General features: G+C 41.4%; 2 protein-coding genes across 4 annotated transcripts in view; one reads left to right on the forward strand and one right to left on the reverse strand.

Annotated features, from left to right (window-relative positions):
- Nucleotides 1-16,767, forward strand: part of LOC308200306 (haloacid dehalogenase-like hydrolase domain-containing 5) — a 36,921-nt gene extending 20,154 nt beyond the window's left edge. For both annotated transcript variants that reach the window (XM_080605819.1, XM_080605823.1), the window contains exon 9: nt 8,757-16,767. In XM_080605819.1, coding sequence (XP_080461945.1) covers nt 8,757-8,787 — 31 coding nt within the window. In that variant the 3' untranslated portion in view covers nt 8,788-16,767. The remainder of the gene's footprint in view (nt 1-8,756) is intronic.
- RAB43 (RAB43, member RAS oncogene family) lies at nt 3,384-17,053 on the reverse strand. Of its 2 annotated transcripts, none has more exons than XM_080605829.1 (3): nt 16,774-17,053; nt 6,273-6,450; nt 3,384-5,339 (listed from the first exon to the last, which is right to left on the reverse strand). In XM_080605829.1, the coding sequence occupies exons 1-3, from the start codon at nt 16,996-16,998 to the stop codon at nt 5,086-5,088; spliced, it is 657 nt and encodes a 218-aa protein (XP_080461955.1). In that variant the 5' UTR covers nt 16,999-17,053; the 3' UTR covers nt 3,384-5,085. The 2 variants fall into 2 exon arrangements, with proteins under 2 accessions (XP_080461955.1, XP_080461954.1); XM_080605828.1 differs by having other exon boundaries at nt 6,273-6,456; nt 16,774-17,049.
- Nucleotides 17,054-18,683: the final 1,630 nt, after the last annotated feature.

Here is an 18,683-nt window from a genome sequence, read left to right on the forward strand (position 1 = left end):
CCTGGCCAGCAAAAACTAACACACCCAGGAATCTTTTCTCAGACCAAAATCCCAGTAGGATGGTCAGCACCAAAAGATACTACAAAATTAAAACTGAGTATTTCCCAAATCTACGAATGTCATCTTCTATGGAGGAAAAGAAATGTCAAATCTGAGAACAGACCAAAACAGACCAAGGACTCTGTTCTGTGACTCTTGAAGTCACCATAATTCATGGAACTGTAGTAAAATGTAACTATTAGTCTGTAGGGGTTAACAATATGGCATATTTTATTGCCAATTTGTAAATCTAAAATGCCTTTCAGCTGATCAAAAAAACCAGTTACCCTTTCTCAAATGATACAAAGTGTTTAGGATGATTAGCCTAAAACCTGGGATTTGTCTCCTTTCAATTCCACTATGAACTACCCACGTCATTGATCTGTTGCTCTCTTTTCTAATTGCCTTAGTACGTGAACCACAAGGGTGGGAATACAAGCTACGTGGTGATCATAAACTCCTGTGGTGAAGCGAGTCACGGGAAAACTACCTCTTCACAAAAGTACACATACTTGCTCCCATTTCCTTGGCTTTTCCCCAGCTCTTTACTCATGGCTCGTTCTACCCAGAACCTGGTTTGTTTCTGTGAAGTCTCCACAGAAAATGACTGATGGGTTAAACTGAGCGCTCTCCAAGGTTGGAAGGTATCAAAAGGAGAGCAACCTTATTTCAGTTTCACAAAGCACCTATTGTTCTCATTTTCATTTTCTTCTAGTGTGTTTACACAAAATGAGGCAATAGGGTAAACTTCAGTGGTCTGTTAATATAGAAATGTTTTGGAAGTACGATGTATAAAGCTAAATGATTTCTACTAATGAAATAACATATAAATGCATCCAAAATTTAAAGAGACTCACATTATAGCACTAAGAAAAACAATTCCATGAAGGGAAACTAATATGTTATCTCATCCCAGTTCCCTCGGTATTGGCGTGAGATGGCCAAAAACATTCAAATGATCAACTGGACACAAGTTGGCAGGCTAGGAGACTAAATAATGCAGGTGTAAATCTCAGTGGAACAATATATGACAAGGAAGCATCAAGGAAAGGCTTTAATGTTATTTAAGTGTACTACTGCTTGAGTATCTACAGAATGTAATGCCTTTACTGCGGTAACATGTGCAACACATGACAATCAGCTCTATTTTTCAAATAAATCCAATCTTCTCTGAAGTCAAAAAAAAAATGAGAAAGAGTCCAACTTTCCATGAAGCTCTAAGAAATCTATGCAGTGTTAGCTGGGCTTCATTCACGTTTGTAGTTACTCCCACCACAAAGTGACCTGCTTTACACTACAGGGAGAGTGATAAAATCATTAGGACTTTTCCTCTGTTTTTTTTTTTTTTAATTTGTTTTGCAAAACAAATATTAGCAGGTTTCTGGGCTGACATTTATTTGATATAATATTTACATAATAAATATTTGTAAAAATTCCATCCATGACAGACTGGATGAGTAACCGGAGATAAAATTAGCTTAAATCACAAATCAATACAAAGGATAACTGCCCACACTCCGGGAACCACATTCTGCTGATGATTTCATTTCAGTATTTGCCTCTGCATTCCACTCTTAATTGTTACAGGGCAGGGATCAATGTTCCCTTCTGTGTTTATGTAATATTTTGCACACTTTGGGTACTGCCAAAACCAAATGATACATATTAATGCAAATACATGGTCAGCCAAGGAGGTCTGCTTAAAAGCTATTACTGCACCATAGTCTTGTTAATGTTCAACTGCCAGTAAACAGGATTCTTGGCAAATGTTTATGCTATGAACTCTGGTCATGTGCTGCTGAGTTATTCACTTGATGTACATCAGTGCACATTTATAACCGGAGAGGTGAAATATTTTTTTTTACCTGTAAACCTCAGGTTTATTGCTACTCACTCTCTTCATCCAGGTAGCCTTTTGTTTCCAATAGGACTAATGGAATTGAACCAACACGAGGGGCTTCCTACTACTTGAATTACATAGCTATGTGTGCAAGTGATGGATCTAACAAAAGTCTTCAGAAAGGGAGTGAAGTTCTGTTTACTGTCTAATGTATTTCTGGTTAAGAAGCTATCAATCTAGTGAGTACTGTGCTATTACCAACAGAACAAGAAACTGTAATTGAAATAGCGAAATAGCCTCTTACTACTGACAGCTCAAGCTGTCAGGTTGTGTCACTCACATCTGCTGCTAGCCTGAAAAAAAAACAAGTCTTCCATCTATTTCTTTGTTCTTTTTTGTTCAGTTAGGTACAACACAGCAACTTGCATTACACTTGTTATAATGTGGAAGAGTCAAGAGTTAGAAAACAAAGCTGACCTGAAGCCATCCGTAGTCTTAGTCTTTTTGCAGCAAAATGAAAACTAACCTCAACTGGTGGGTGCCATCATTTGAAAACGCAGCGAACAAATCACTGACTCTGTATTTCATGTGTTGTGACTGAAACAGATGAACCTGCAGGCAGAATCTCAACCTTCAACACTAGCTTAAGAGAGAAATAGGGGCAAATTCTAAGGAAAAGTCTAGTGCTTGGTCTAATTCTGCTAATGTACTAAATGAAACCCAAAATTAAGGGAATGGATCAGTACTTCATTTCTCCATCTACTGTAAAAACACAATCATTCACTGATCTCACTGGAAGTAAGATCTATGCTCCTTTTACATCTTGCTCCAGCTTTAAGATGAGTTACTGTGTAAACTACTGATTTCAACTTGAGCAGTAGCCATACTGTTCTTAAATGCACATCAAATTTTATCAGCATGGCTTAAATAATTTGGCACTACTCCTGCAAATACTGGGAGGCTGAGCTTATCTGAGGGTCCACGTTCATGCGTGCAGAACTGCAGGACTGTGACCTGCAGATGTAAACTATAACATGTCAAGAGTCAAATGCTTGCTAGTATTCTGTAGCTTAAGGTCCACCTAAGCAAGAAGAAAAACAGTAACCAGGACTGTATTTTGGCTTGGACTGTCTTCACAGGTTCTCCTGGGAGTGGAGTACAGGATTTGTGATAGCAAATCTAGAGTTCGGACAATTCTCATTTTCAGTTTTTAACTACTGCTGAGCACTTACTGCCTGTAATCTTTGGATGTAGGAGAGCTGGGAATGTCCTGGAAAACTATCCAAAAATACTACTGAATACTGCAGCTTAACCTGCCCTCCCACATAAAACATTAGAAATGTGAAAACTATGCTAATCGAAAAATGTAAAGCCCTTTCACTCTTACAACTATAAAACTTGAAAACTATTCCCTTAGATTAGGAGCAAACAGGCCACAAAACATATGCAACTCTTCAATAATCTACTTCATAGTTAAAAACAAAACAAACAAAAAACACAAACAGGAAGTCCAAAGAATGATTTAATATTTTCTGTATGAAAATGAATAGTATTGAAATTAGGATCCATTAGCCCTTTCTTAAATCTTCCAGATTTTCATGATACTGGATATGTTGAATGGCTAAAGACAGGTGTAGCCCTAGTAGCAAACCAATCCACCTGGTCCTTTTTGATCAAGATTTTCAAAAGGGACAAGTGACTTCAGTTCAAGTGAGTGCTTTCTGTAAATGAGCTCCTTTAAAGAATGAGGATTGCAGAAATCACTTGCACCTCTGAACACCTTTGCTTTAACAGCAGATTTAAAAATAAACCTGCTTCTGCTCCCTTTGCAAATCCAAGTTTGTAAGGTGCTTGAGAGTGTAAATCCAGGAAGGGCTGCTGCCACCAGTACTTGGACTGTATCTACAACATGCAGTACAGAGCTGAATCTTAAAGGCAACTATATGTAGTTGGGTTATGAGATCTGTTTTACTTAACAATGTAGACTTCTGATGAACAGTTAAAGAAATTCCCTGCTGAGTTTTCAAGAAATAAAGAGCAATTAGTAACTTGTGACAGGGAGAGATGCAGATGAGTACAAAGGTGGGAGGTAATCACTCAAGATGCTAGACTCTTACAACAAAGAAGTTGCAGGGCATGCAGTTTTCTGCTATTCTGAAGTCTTCTTTCCAAATACACACCCATGTTGTATTTAAAAAGATGGTTAAAATCCATCCAACCAACCAAATCCTACTTATGCCACTTAATCAGTGAACACTTGGGTAACCTAATACCAAATGTACGACCAGAATTAACCCTGTATATGGCCATTAGGCACATGGCAAGAGATCACAGCCACCATACAGTTCAAGGTTTCTCCAGTTGCTGTTTCCAGTGGCACAGGTCTGTAATTTCAAATGAAACTGATAGACTTGAGGGAAAAAAATCAATGATACCCACTTGAAAAAGGGAGCTATCCCTGTGCAAACAATAACAAATGCAATACACCTACCCTCTCCTCAAGACTGTATTTAAAATAACTAAACTGGTCCAACCCTGCTTGACAGCAAGTGGTGATATCGCTCAGGGTGATTTTGCAATCTATTAAAATGATAACTTAAAAAAATGAAAACAAAACCTGAGAGAAGGCTGTCCCACCTGGGCCTGTTCCAGTACTAGCTAGCAATCCATATGCCCTTGGACAGATGACTATTTGGTCCTGTAATCAAAATGATGGGTATTTTGACAATTGAAACACCTTTATCAGACACTCTCTGTCGCTTCTAGGCCTTCTGGTCATTGGTGGAGTGCTGAGCATTTAGAGACGCTGTCAAGCGTGCCTATTCTTCTTTGCCAACAATCCCATGATAATTGCTTCAGAATTTGGGTATGTGGCAGTCTTTTTTCCAGCCATCTGTTTCCCTACTGGGGAACCATCTCTGGTTCAAAGATTTTTCCTCCACTTTTGTAACTGGCATGAAGGTCACAGAAAAGAAAATGGTAGGGACAAATGTCGAGTAAGTTTTTCAGAGGGCTTGACTTTTACGACTACCTCTCAAAAGTCCCCTTTTAAAAAAAGACACCAAAGCAAACAGGATTGTGTCTAACTAACTTCTACAAAATTGCTGGTTTCACAGGAGGAGGAAAATATGGCTACTGTGCTACTCAGCATTAGGGTGAAGCACCATCTAAATTCCAGTAAAGTTAGGGATTTCACCTAGCTCGTATCAGCAAGCACACCCCCATCCTTCTACAACGTCCTTGCTGTCAAGCTTGATGCTATCAGTATTCTTCTCACTGAACATAGGGCCTCCATGCCTCATCATGAGCTCTGTAGCCATCTTCACAAAAGCCTCCTCCACGTTGCTGGAGTCTTTTGCAGAGGTCTCTATGGCACAGATGATATTATCATAGTGTTCAGCCAGATTCTGAGCTTCTTCCAGCTGAACCTCTCGAAGGTCACTTAGGTCTGACTTATTTCCTGGAAGAAAAATAAAAACAAACAGAGAAATTTATAATGGCTATTTGTGCCAGGGCATAAGGTTCTCAGGTTTTCCAGAGATTTCCATTCTTGGAGATTCAGAAAATCCAACTGAAAAGGCCCTGACCAACCTGACGTTAGCCTTGCCTTGAGTAGGAGGTTGGACTAGGTCATGTATTTCTGTATGATTCGTATGTAGAACAGAAAAAGTCAACAACCAAGGTGAGAGAACTGGAGAGCAACGGCTGTAGACTGTAAAGGAGGAAATATCAAAGCTAAAACCATTCTGTGAGGAAAGAAAAGGAAGACAATGTGAAAACAACAGCAGTCTTCTGGCTCCCAGGGAAATCTAGAACACTGAAGGTACACTAGCAGGTCTACAAGCCCTGAGAACGGTGTCTCACTCAGAAACATTGCGGCTGGGAGGCAGAATTTCCAAGAGAACTGATGAATTCTGGCTGCCATGAAGTCCTTCCAAAATCCCCAGTCCATGAACTATGTGGGTGTCCCAGTCCCCTAAAACATGCCTGCTTGATACCATGGAGCTTCCTGCCCTGGAAACCTTACGATTCTAATCACCAGAACAGCTCCATAGCAGCTCTGCCTCAAAACCTGGAAATCTTGGGTACCCAGTCCTCCACTAAGCGAGCACAAAGTGTGGCTTCCAAGCTGGCTTCTGATACAAAGCTCCCTAATTCTTAACAGAACTTCATTCAAGCAGATAGGCATCTTAAAAACATTTGTCTCATGCATCAGCATTTCCTGATTAAAAAATAAAAAACTTGGAAAATTTCCAATCAGCTCTATTACATACATCTTAACTTCAAACAAAGCCAAAACTTTTAACCATCTTAATGAGTATTGCAACTAAGTACATTGCACAGTACCCTGTAGTGCTGGTATTAATATTTTTACTCTGAGACTTGAACTTACCAATCAGTAACTGTACTATGTTGGAACCAGCATACTTTCTCACATCCTCGATCCAGCGAGGAATGGACAAGAAAGAGCCTCTCTTGCTGATATCATAGGCTAGGATTGCTCCGTTGGCGCTGCGGTAATAACTCTGCGTGATAGTTCGGAATCTCTCCTGGCCAGCTGTGTCCCAGATCTGCAACTAAATAAAACAAAGCATGCAATGAGATACTGGCCAGTAAAGGTTTCAGTATATATAAAGTTTTCTTGAATCAAAAGCTAGGACTTGATTGAATAGCCTTGTTATAATAACCTTATCTCCCTTATAGGTAATACATTGTGGCATTACATTTTTCTAGTCTTTTGATCATGATTTAAGGACAGCAATGTACACTGGAGAACTTTTTTTTTTTTGCTTTTGGCTGCTTAAATTTCTATTTGCATTGAGATGTTTTGGCGAGCTGCAGACAAGCTCTGATGCATCCTTCTATGGCAGATTATGAAGTTATCACTTTGGTGTGCCCAGCCCTACCCCTTTGTCACTTTCTCTAGCAGAGTTATGAAAAGAAGACCAGAGCCAAAACACTCCAGTTCATCTTCTGGTGTGTTACTGAAACTACAGGTGGGCTTTCACTAGCACAGTGGCTGAGGTACTGACAGAGTCTTGCCAGATCTGCTACAGAGGCAGTAACAACTGAAGTAGGCGGTGGTAGTATCACCTGAGAGCACCAAGGTTATTTGATAAGGAAATGAGAGACAAATAAAACAATATATATAGAATACATAAAATCCATAAAAGAAGGCATAAAAGAACGTATAAAAGAAATGCCAACATTTCTAGGTTCCAATAGTCAGTCAAACATCTAGACTCAGCCTCCTGACAGCTTTTAGGTGCAAGAACAGACTGCATCTGGGAAGGAAGAAGAAATGCCCAGCTCATGTACTTTTGCCTAAATCTAGGCACATAACAACTATGAGTTTAGTATCAGGTTTTGAGTTCCCAGTACCAGATGTTCCAGAGGAAGAAGCCAAATAATTGAGAGTGGACAAACACAATATCCTGTTAGTAGGGAAAATTTCTTTTCAAATCCTGTTGTTTTGTGGGTTGTCTGATGTCCTGGAACACGATGGTTTATGTCGCAGGAGCTTCTAATCTAAAGTACCTGTAGACATTCTCATTCTCCATGCAAATCACTAATCCGTTCTGAATCCTTCACAGCTCTTGACTTCAATATATAGTAATAATGAAACCAAAGATTTTTCTTTATAATTTTACATTTTCTGTCCTTCTATTTCACTTCCCTTTTTCCCCTTCTTTTCCCAAATGATAAATGAGAGACCATTTGCGTGTACAATTCAGTATATTCTGCATCTCCTCTTAAATGAGACAGGACATAAGCACACACTCTTGGGTGTTTTAATCCTTCCATATTGTGGATGTGCTACTTATTTGTTTCCCTCTCTCCGAACCTCTTTCTTATAAAGAATTGACTACAACTTAACTTCAGTGATGTTTTATACCAAATAATACAGAACCATTTCCATTTATTTCTTCTGCACATTAGTATTTTGTTTCCATGATCCGACTCTGCTGCACGTTTGAGCAGAAACTTTCACTTTGAAAAAAGCTGTACTGATCAGATCGCTTTCCTGTGCTAACTAGCATCTAGATCCCAAATAATATATGTACAGCTTAAAAGGAATCAATCCAATGAAAAAAGTACTTCTTACCAGTTTTCTCAGTGAAGGAGAAGGGACTGCAATGGACTCAGAAAATGGGAAACAACAAAACAATGCTTATTAATGTAACAGTTAATGATCTAGAGCAGACAACAGACAATTACTGAGACTAGGAAGTTAATAGCAGGCTTTTGATGTTCTCTGCACTCAAGCCTCCCACTAGACCTTTGTGTCCTTTATGCAGTTTTAAATCTCATCATTTGTTTAGGTCAAGTGCAAAACAAAGCTAATGGTGATTACCCAACTCCTGGGACAGGTCTGAGATACTGTGCGTATCGAAGATTTATACAATTTTTAAATTTAAAAAATATTTTAGCTTACACTTTTCACATGGAATAAAAAAAAAAAAAGTGATTTACCTGTAGAGTGACTGAGCAAGCTAGTCTTGAGACTTAACGCTCTACGATGGATTTTGAAAACCTCTATGAATGTACCTTCCATAGAATCACAGAATCATTGAAGTTGGGACAGATTTTGGGAGGTGACAAAGCCAACTGCCTGCTCAAAGTGAGATAAAATCTTAATTTTTCCAGGAGGACTTGCTCCGTCATTTTCCCAGAGACCAAAATGAATCTGACCAGCTTGTAGTTCCTAGGATTTCTTGCTCTTTCTGAAGATAAGTATGGTATTTGTATTTCTCTGGTCCTCCCAAATCTCCACAGGCTGTCAACAGTGATAGAGCAACCTCACAGTGACACCAGGAAGTTCTTACAGCACTCCCAGACATTTTTTACTCAAGTTTTTATGTCTGTGCATTCACAGGATTAAATGTACAAAGTTGCTGAAGCCCTGAGCATCCTGCTGGGAACAGCACAGACCACAGACAGGCTTCATCTTCTGAGGAGCTCAAGCAGCAGTCTTCCTCCAAGGCAACATCCTCCAGGTAGGGTCTTTCCCTTGGAAGTTTAAAGTTCATGCTCCCTAACTGTCACTTCTCTTTTATGTAAGGACTCAGAATCATTTAGCTTTTTACAAGATCTTCAGTTTGTTGTGTTTTTGCTTTCAATGCTGAGACTACAGTATGTGTTAGACCTTATGTCGTGTGACATAACCCATAAGCAGATACTTTGCAAACATAGATACCAAATGACACACCTGTTTGTCACTGCTCCCGTCACTTCTGCTGGCAGGAGCCAGAAGAGTGATCACTGTTTCAAGCAAAGTCAGTCAAATAAGGACATGGTTTAATGACTTGCTTAAGCAAAACTAAGGCCACACTGTCATCAAAGACTTGCCATCCCAGCTGCATATCCTTGTCCTCCCTCTGCACTGAAACTAGGAGCTGTTAATCTGATTCACTGTACACCTTCATTCACAGATTTAACTGAAAAATAAGGATTTTTCTTTTGTTTGAAGAGTTAGCACTAATTACACAGCCATGTGGTACCGAAAGCATGCAAGTTGCACATTCCTGGGGCAACTACCCTTTACAGCAATGGCTAAACCATCTTGGACCAATCCCAAATATGCCTGTTCGGTTTAACTTGTTGCTGAAGGTTGGGTGTGAACCAATCCAATAACCTTGTCTCTCCACTAAACTATTTACATGCATGTAACTCTTGACAAGATACAGCAATTGCAAATTCTTTGAAAAAAAATTAGGCTCAATATTTCTCATTTAAAAGTTCCTTAGTACAAGTTAGATGTAAATACCAAAACAATACCAAATAAACTGTACTAACCACAGGTTGCAAAAATAGATATAAATGTGTCATATACTGCATATGTGATGTGAGGTTCTCCAGTATTTATTTCCTCGATTTAAGTGCTTGAGCTTTGTAAATAGTGTGATGAAAAGCCACATGTCACTTAGCAACTTTAACTGTTTTTAAGCAATTCCCGGTTTTGTAATCACCTTGGCAGCAGCTCTGGTGTAAGAAAGACAACGAGAAGTTGGATTGCTGGAGAATTGTGTTAAATTCAACTGAGGACACTGAGAGAACATACCTATGAAATAAGAGACTGGTAGGAGGCTTTTAGAGAGACCATCTCCAGTAACTAACAAAGACTGGATAAAGAACAGATAAGCACCCATTGTTCAAAAGGCCAGAACAGAATACCCTAAATGAACTAAGACAAGAAGCTACCTTTCTTGTGCTAGTTGTTTCACTATTGAATGCCCACTTTACTACAGAAGCTGGTTATTTTGGTCTGCTTTTAGCTTTGAAATTTTTGGACACCAGAGCTCTTAGCACTGGCTGGTACTGAATAGCAAAGTGCTAAACCTGCTATTAACTCCTGTACGATTTTTCAGGACCGTATAATCACTGTGGAATCAAAGCTTTCCATAAGTACATTAGACAAAGTCTTGAACGTTTTTTGTACTTGTTTTTTCATCTTTTCTTGTTGGAAAGGAGCATGCACAGAAAGTATGTCATTCATTCCTTGCAATGATGTGGGCTGGGGACCGACTGGCTGGGGAGCAGCTGTGCTGAAAAGGCCCCGGGGGTCTTTGCAGACAGCAAGCTGAGCTGGCGCCAGCAGCATGCCCAGGCAGCAAAGGAGGCTGGCAGCATCCTGAGCTGTATGGACAGCAGTGAAGCCAGTTGATCAAGAAAGGTGATTATTCCCCTTTACTCAGCACATACTAGATCTCAACTAAAATACTGTGTCCAGTTTTGGGTCCCTAGCACAGGAAACACATTAAAGAACTAGAGCAAGTTGAGTGGAAGGCTGTCAAGATAGTCAGATAACTGGACTACATACTCTATGAGAAGAGGCTGAGAACCAGGCTTATTCAGCATGGGAACAGGACTGAGATCACCTATTAGCTGCTGTCCAGTACCGATGGGAAGGCCATCAAGAAGCCTGAGCGAGACTCTTCACAGTGGCACATGGTGGGAGGATGAGAGACAGCAGACAAAAATTGAACCAGGAGATATTTCAACTTGATGTGAGGAAAAGATTTTTCACTATGAGGACAGTGGAGCATGTTGTCCAGCGGTTTTGCAGTCTCCATTCCTGGAGGTTTTCAAGGCCAGACTGGATAAAGCCCTAAGCAACCTGGTCTGTTCTCCCAGCTGACTGGTTCAAGTAGGAGGTTGGAGGGAAACCTGAAGTCCTTTCAACCTGAAATACTCTGTGATTCTATTACTTCAGATTTAAAAATATGTATATATCCGCATGAAAATAAGTAATTGCAGGCTACCATGTTTGAGAAAGCAAGTTCAAAGAGGTGTGCTTCAAAGAGGGTTGGCACTGTCAACTCTCATGATCTGAGAGCACATGCATAGGATCCCTGTACGGCTGCTGAGAAAACACTATGCAAAAATATATGTAAGCATTCCATATATTTATGTATATGTCCATGCTTGTTGGATGGCCATGAATGGTAAAATAAGCCAAATATTTTGTGGGCACTTTGGACTTTGTGTGCATACGCCAATAGTTTTCAGATTTTATAGTATTTGAACTGTTTATTTGATCCATCAGTGTGCACAGGTCTCATATATCTGAACCAAGTCTGCATGGTGCTGTGGAACTGTACACAGACAGCCATTTTATGAGATCTGTGCAATTACTTTACAAACCTGGTTGTCTGATGACTAAAAACTCTTCACAAGTGTGTTGCCTTAACTAACAAGCACACACATTCACAGTATGTGAGGAGCAAGGATAGGGAAGCCACATGTAGCTACAAACTCCAGCAAATCATACATGCCCTTAAATCAGGAGGTGGTGAGATGTAAGATGGTTCTCTGGCAGGTTATTCTTGGTTGTCTGATCAGGCTCAAAGAAAGCAGAGTTTCAACCGCAGAAATTGACAGTGTTGAAAATGATGAGTGACAGACTGACCAAAGAGCATAGAAAATGAGTATTATCAAATGTTTTCATGCAGACTCACTCATCTCGCACTGATAAACATAGTTTATCAATGGTTAATGCTTATCAAATGGCCTCGAGATACTTTAAATAATTTCTCCCCCTCCCTCACTTCCTACATAATTTATTAAGTACTTTCCTGATTCTTCTAGAGAAGCACGGAAGTTCAGGTCTATCTTTGTTTGTGAAGCAGTATTAATAATCACTAAGTATATACTGTAGCTGATAACTTCCATTACAAATATAAAAATGTCACTCTTGTACTATGAATTCTTCAAACTATAGCAGCTTTGATAGAATTCCCCTGAATTGAAATGGTGGACACAAAGACTCTGCTAAATAATTGTAAACCAACTGACCATCCTGTCATCTCAAATGAGAAACAATAATATACATTTCTGCACACTGGCAAATCACAACACTTACTCCTAAAAAGTCTTACTGAAATGATCTTACAACTTAATCTATACAACCTTTGCCAAAAGCAACAAAACCAAGCTCTGGAAAGCAGTGTATTTAAAGTAACATTCATAGACAGAACAGTTAGGATAAACTGATCCATTTGATTGTTTCCTCTACAAAATTTTCTGAAAATAAGGAATCCCTGTTAGCTGAGAATTCAGCATTTTTGTTTGCTCTCTTGTTCTGAGCGTCAAAGTAGTTGACAAGAGACCTACACTTTCCTCTAGATATCAAAGATCACTGCTTCCATGTAATAACCAATTGCTTTATTTGTGTTTGCTTAGCAATGTTGATAAACATAACTTTGTTTTCTTTTTCTTCCTTTTGTTTTCCTTTTATTCCTGTCTTTTTTTTTTGGTCTTTTTCTCCAAATATATGTATTTCTTATTTTTCTCCCTTTTACCTTATCTGATACCATTCATGATAAATTTGGGGTTTGTTTGGAGTTGACCCTCCAATCAGTCCAGAGTCATGACAGCTAACAAATCATGATTTTATATTATTTGCAATCTGGCCAGGTAATGAATGACACATTACATTCTGAAAATTTTACAGCCATGAAGCCTGAATAAAAGCCCAGAAGCTTAATATCATACAGGCTCAGAAAGCTTGTAAATTAGAGTGCTGTGGTACATAAAGAAATAGTTGTTATAAAAGGAATGTGTGTGTTTTCAAAGGTTCTCTCCTGCTACTTTCTTAAAGATATGATAAGAGAGAGAAAAACAATAGCATAAACAAAAAAAAAAGGTCACTCTATGTAAAACAATATAAAATAGCATCATAAAGTAGACCTTAAAGATACCCTATAAATTTATCAGTCTACAAGGATGCTCGTGAAAAGAAAAGGAATTTTGTTATTATTACTAGCCACAAGTCACGGACTTGGACTCAGGAATGTCCTTGCTTATCATTACGTAAAATCTTAGTTACACAGTTTTATAAATATCTTTTCCTACAGTGATAGAACAGTTACAAAACCATTTTGTTCTTTTTGCCAGATTCTTTCTATTGCTCAAAGAACATGGAATTATTTTATCAATAGGACTTTACTCACTATGCATTAAGTCAACAACCATGACTTTTGGGAACTGCAGTCTCTGTCCTGTAGGACTAAGTCTGCTACGTAGGAGATAAGAGTGTAACACACCACAACTGCAACCTGTTAAACAGCATATACTAGAGCATTTCTTGTTAATGATGATAAACTGCAGAAATTTCATAAAGCCGAAGGGGAAAAATTCTGGATACATGCTGGTCAGAATCTGCCTTTGTGACAAAATCAAGGTGGTCATCACCAGTAGCTTTGACATTCAAGTTCCATTAAAACCCAGCCTGCCAGATCTGCCACATCCCTGCGTGGCTCCGTGCCACACGGCCTCCCTTTTAGTCCCATTGGCTCCAAGAGCCCGTGGCTCACAGAAGCCTGTCTCACTGACCACTGGCTCGTATAATCCTACTGGTCAGTATTTCAAATTGCAGTTGGAAATCTGAAAGAAAGAACAAGAAGAGAAACAGATTGGATGGCACAGAGTTTACTTGTTCTTCCCCTCTGTTAGTGGTAAATCTCTGCAAATCTGGGTTAGCACATATTGGGGATGCTTACACTGCCAGTGCTTTATGTTTTATTACTCTAGAGAAAGCTTCTGTTAGGAGGACTGTCCATGAATAGCTCCTTTCTCCAGCAGTAACCTCCCTTTGCGTATGACGCTTAGTCAGCTTTCAGTAGCTGCTGGAGCAGTTGTGTACGAAATGTCATTTGAGACATGTGAAAGACTACAGCTTTAAGATGCAAGGAAAGATTTACTTGAGTTAAAAATAAAAACAAAACCACAAGTTATTTGCAGAATCTTCACCTTTACTCCCCCAACATGCTTCTTTTCCCCTCTCCAACAAAAATGCATCAAAATTAAGTTAGACTTAAAATCCTTGTGCTCCAAATGTTGCAGAAACATATAACTGTAATGAAAACATTGACAGTTTTACATAAAGAGACACTAACACAATCAACCTTAGAATGTTTGTACAAATCTCAAAATAAGCTTCTGATTCATAGTTACTCAGTTATGTTGTAACACTATCCTTACCCTGTCTAAAAATGAAGTGTAGGCCACTGGGGACATGGAGCAAGTAGTGTTCAAATGCTCCTTGGGACTTTTTTGTACAATCTGTTGGTCTGAAAGAACTTTTAAAGATGATCCAGTTACGAAAACTTGATTTTTCTCATTCTTGCACCACTTGCTAAACACAAAACAAGCCTTCTCATTCCTTATGAAGAATCTTGTCTTGAGTAGCATAAATCCATAATGAATCTGGAGAAGCGCTGGGAAATTGCCTGGCATGCTTTTGTGAGGATCTTAACAGTAAAGCAAACTTGATTTGAGACACATCCTGAATGTATCACGATTTGAGGAAGCCCAGTTAATGATTTATCTTAAACACTTCTAAGCAAGTATGCCTCATGTGACTGACACAATGAGAAACAGCTCTTCCAGAGCACATGTACAGGCTTGTTTACTAACTGGTTAGGGTATGATCTGTTCAGATAGCTATAGTGCTTTTCCTAGAATCAGTATAAGCTACACCAAAATCAAACCTGTACAATGTGTCAGCTATACACACCTAATCGTACAAATCTGCCTACTTTGTAAGGGAGCCCACAAAAGTGTAACTTATTTTCTATTTCCTATAACACGCTGAACAAACCTGGCGAGATTAAATGCACCGCTAGAAATCTCAGTCCAAATGGAAAAGCCTGACTGGAATATAAACTTCACATACAATGCACACCTTAAGAGACCAAACAAAAAAAACACCTCCAAGCGAATGTTTTTATATTCTAGCTGTGGTCCTGACTCAGCAGCTAACAAAAATAACTACAAGGTATATCATCAGCAGCAGTATTAGATTAACTTGTTTCAACTAATGCTTAAAGTAGTCTTCTTCAATCTGTGTATCCCTAATTTTTTAAATGGAAGTACAGGATAACCTAAAATAAAAGGAAGCCTCAAGAGGCTTGCATCTTCTTATTTGCCATTTGTAAAATACTGGGAAATAATCCACAGGTTTTGTTACACTCAAGCCTCAGTATTGAGGATATGAAAAAGCACACCTGGGGAGATCCGGCCCTGGGCTAGTCCTGTCCTTGTCCTGAAGCGCCTAGCTGAGCCCCCTGGCACCAGGATCAGACACATTTGTCACTTTGTGTGTGCCTGGCATTTAAATTGAGCCAGGTTTCAATCTTAAAGGAGAAATCCCACTTCTAACTGCTCTCTTGCTGGAAAGCACAGAAGAGAAACTAATAGCACAAACTGAGATTCTTTTCCAACTGCTAACCTCAGCTAACCCCATATACAAAAGGAAAAGGTAAAATACTACAAAGAAAGTGAACACCTTTCTAGGTGTGGAACTTGTAACACTCTTCCTCTCCTGAGAGGTGAGCTTTCATTTCTTCCATTTTCTGCAACTTTCTCTGCTTAATATTCTGCTCACCTAAGTTAATTTATAAGGAAAAGACAACGGAGGACTTTGGCCCCTACTTTGGTAAATGCAGTCCAAAATTTAGCTGCAATTATCGTATTTCTTTATTATCTTTCCTCTCAAAAGCTTTTCAGTTTTATGATCTTTCCTGGGCAGTGACTGAATTAAGTCCTTTTTAGTCCCAGTGGCAGTAAGTAAAGATAGATGCATGACTTCATTGTGGAGGGGACTGGTGAAGGGCTTTCTACCAGCAGCCCCCTACAAACTGCCGGGTGCTCCAGCCTTGCTTTCCCGCTGCCTGATGATGCTTCTGTGCTCAGAGGCCAAGTCCACTGCATGGCCTTTGTGCCACAGAGTCTGGGGATAAAAATCACTATATATACATACACAAACTATCCTTTTTCTAACCCTAACAATTTTCTCCAGCATGAGAAAAGCAGAAGTCAGATTTAGGGCTGATTTGTTCTGATCTGAGAACCGCAAAAGTTGCACTTTCTAAGACGCCCTGTACAAAGCGCCTTAAGGCAACTTTTCAGTATGTCTCATCTAAAAAGCGTTCCCCAGCTTCTCTGAGGCTGCCAGTCCCACCGCCCTTCCTGCACACAGCGCGGTGCAGCCGGGGCTCTTTCTGCTCCGTAACTAAGCCCCCAGCAGCCTGGCTGAAGCGGGTGGCCCCGCAGCTCAGTACAACCCAGCCGAGCCTGTCCCGGGGTGCGGGTTTGCAGCCGGGCTTTCACCAGCGCTCCCGTGGTGCCAGTCAGGACCCAAGCGGCCCGGCAGCCGGCCCCACCGCTCCCAGGGAAGTTTTACGGGCCCGGCTCATCCTGTGCCGGGAAACAGCTGGGGAGGAGCGGAGCAGCCCTTCCTCCGGGCACGGCACGGCCGGCAGGCAGTGGGACGAGGCAGCGGGCCGGGCCGTGCTGTGCCGGGCCGTGCCGGGCCGGGCTCGGCTGCTCGCCGGCCCCTCGGGGCTGCGCGGCCGGGGGGAGCCGGGGGGAGCGCTGGGGCCGCCGCTCACCTTCACCCGCTTGCCCTGGATCTCCAGGCTCTTCATGGTGAAGTCCACGCCGATGGTGCTGCCCTGGCGCTCGGCGAAGGCCCCGGTTTTGAAGCGCTGCACCAGGCAGGTCTTGCCCACGCTGGCGTCCCCGATGAGCACCAGCTTGAAGAGGAAGTCGTAGCCCTCCTCCGGGTCGGCCCCGCCGCCGCCACCGGGCCCCGCGGGCGCCGCCGGCCCGGGCATGGCGCCGCCGCCCCCGGCCTGCCGCCCGCCGCCCGCCCAGCCGGGCTCTGCGCAGCGCCGCCGCCCCCCGCCGGGCCGAGCCGGGGCCCGCCTCCCGCCGCCTCCCGCCGCCTCCCGCCGCCTGCCCTCCGCCTGCCCTCCGCCTCCCGGCCGCCTCCGCCCGGCCCCTGCGGGCCCTGCCCGCCCGCCGCCTCCCCTCGCAGCCCCGCGGGCCGGGCGTTGGTGCTGGCGGCGCAATGCCCCGCGGGGCGAGGCGCCGGCCTCGGGCCTGCTGCGGAGCCACCGCTGCCGGCCCCGCAGCCGTGCGGAGCCCCGTGCGTGCAAGTTGTTGTTTATATCGTCGTCGGAGCGGCGTTGTCCCGATACGTGCTCGCTGAGATGTGTTACCCCTACTGACACACCGAAATAAACAGGTGCAGGGGCACCATGAAGTCATCCAGGAAGTGCAGCTCGTTTGCCTCGTTGGCTTTTTCATTTTTAGGTCTGAGCTAGGGTGTGGTTTGTTTCCAGAGTCGCAGTCCAAGGCTCAGGGCTATGGTTTTTCACCCTTGTGAGGTGCTGTGCTGCTCTGACGCAGCTTTGTCAACATGGTGCTACGTGTCCTACGTATGCCAATGTGTACGTGTGATAATACATTGCATCGCAGCATGGTTTTGTGTATTGGGAGAAATGTATCAGCAATCTGGGATTGTGTTTTAATTGCTGCCTACGTAATCTACAGAATGAGCTGCTGTTTAATAGATACTCTTTCAGATTAAGTGGTGAGTCAAGATGCTAATAAAAATCGGCTTTACTAATAAATACTTTGACACAGCATGTCTTGCTAGTGTGCTCTTTGTAAAAGTGATTTGCTAATTTCCACCCTCAGTAAGAAATGACAAAATTGTGAAATGGAACAACTGAATAATAGCATTTCTGAGAGCAAGAGTTAAATTTTCCCATAAGTAGCTGTGCAGGAGGAGGACTGGCTTTGTGACTGAGCTAGCACAGGCCAACCAGGCCAGCTTGTTTTTGAATTATGATGAATCAATGGATTTTGGGGTGGGTTCGTAATGTTTCTTTTTCAGGTCTCCATATATATTTTTGGTGATCCATGGTAAACTTCCAGCAAGAGCAGACACATGAGTACTTGGGCTGGAAAAATGGCTGTTTCCGGTAGTCTGAAACTGTGAATTATACTGGCCGCTGAATTCTAGAATACTGATGAACCAGGACAGAAAGTGTTAAAGAGGAAATAAGACATCGCTGTGCATATGCTGTCATGTTAATAAGCACTTTTAAAGTTTTCAGTATCTGAGCAAAGCACATCAGAGAACTTAGATTATTTAGGAGAAAACAGTTCTAGAGAAGTTAGTCTTAATATTTAGAATTAACTGTATGATCTCAATTTAGTGGAAAGGTAAAGGTACTACTTCCATGAAGATAATTACACAACCAGCTATTCCACTATCCTTGCTATAAATCATTACATCTTCTTTGCATTAATTGTCATTGTTGCTTCTTATCTTCACTAGCTTTTAAAAGCAATTAAAACAAGGAATTCCCCAAACGTAATGTGCTGACTTATGTTTTCTATTGCTACACGTGTGAGGGATCTTTCATTCCTTCAAGCTGTGAAAACTGCATAGGATGGTTTGAATGTTGAAATGCTTGTCTTTGGTTAATTCCCAGACTCCACTGGGGAT

The sequence above is a fragment of the Anser brachyrhynchus genome, assembly GCF_964034855.1.
Source record: "Anser brachyrhynchus genome assembly, chromosome: 10".
Lineage (NCBI taxonomy): Eukaryota > Metazoa > Chordata > Aves > Anseriformes > Anatidae > Anser > Anser brachyrhynchus.

Excerpts from the sequence above, each read along its gene's own strand:
- RAB43 (XM_080605828.1), bottom strand. The coding sequence starts at position 16,998 with ATGCCCGGGCCGGCGGCGCCCGCGGGGCCCGGTGGCGGCGGCGGGGCC. Across the intron at positions 6,457-16,773 it reads TCCAGGGCAAGCGGGTGAAG|TTGCAGATCTGGGACACAGC; the intron begins GTGAGCGGCGGC and ends TGTTTTATTTAG. Across the intron at positions 5,340-6,272 it reads CATAGTACAGTTACTGATTG|GAAATAAGTCAGACCTAAGT; the intron begins GTAAGTTCAAGT and ends TTTTTCTTCCAG.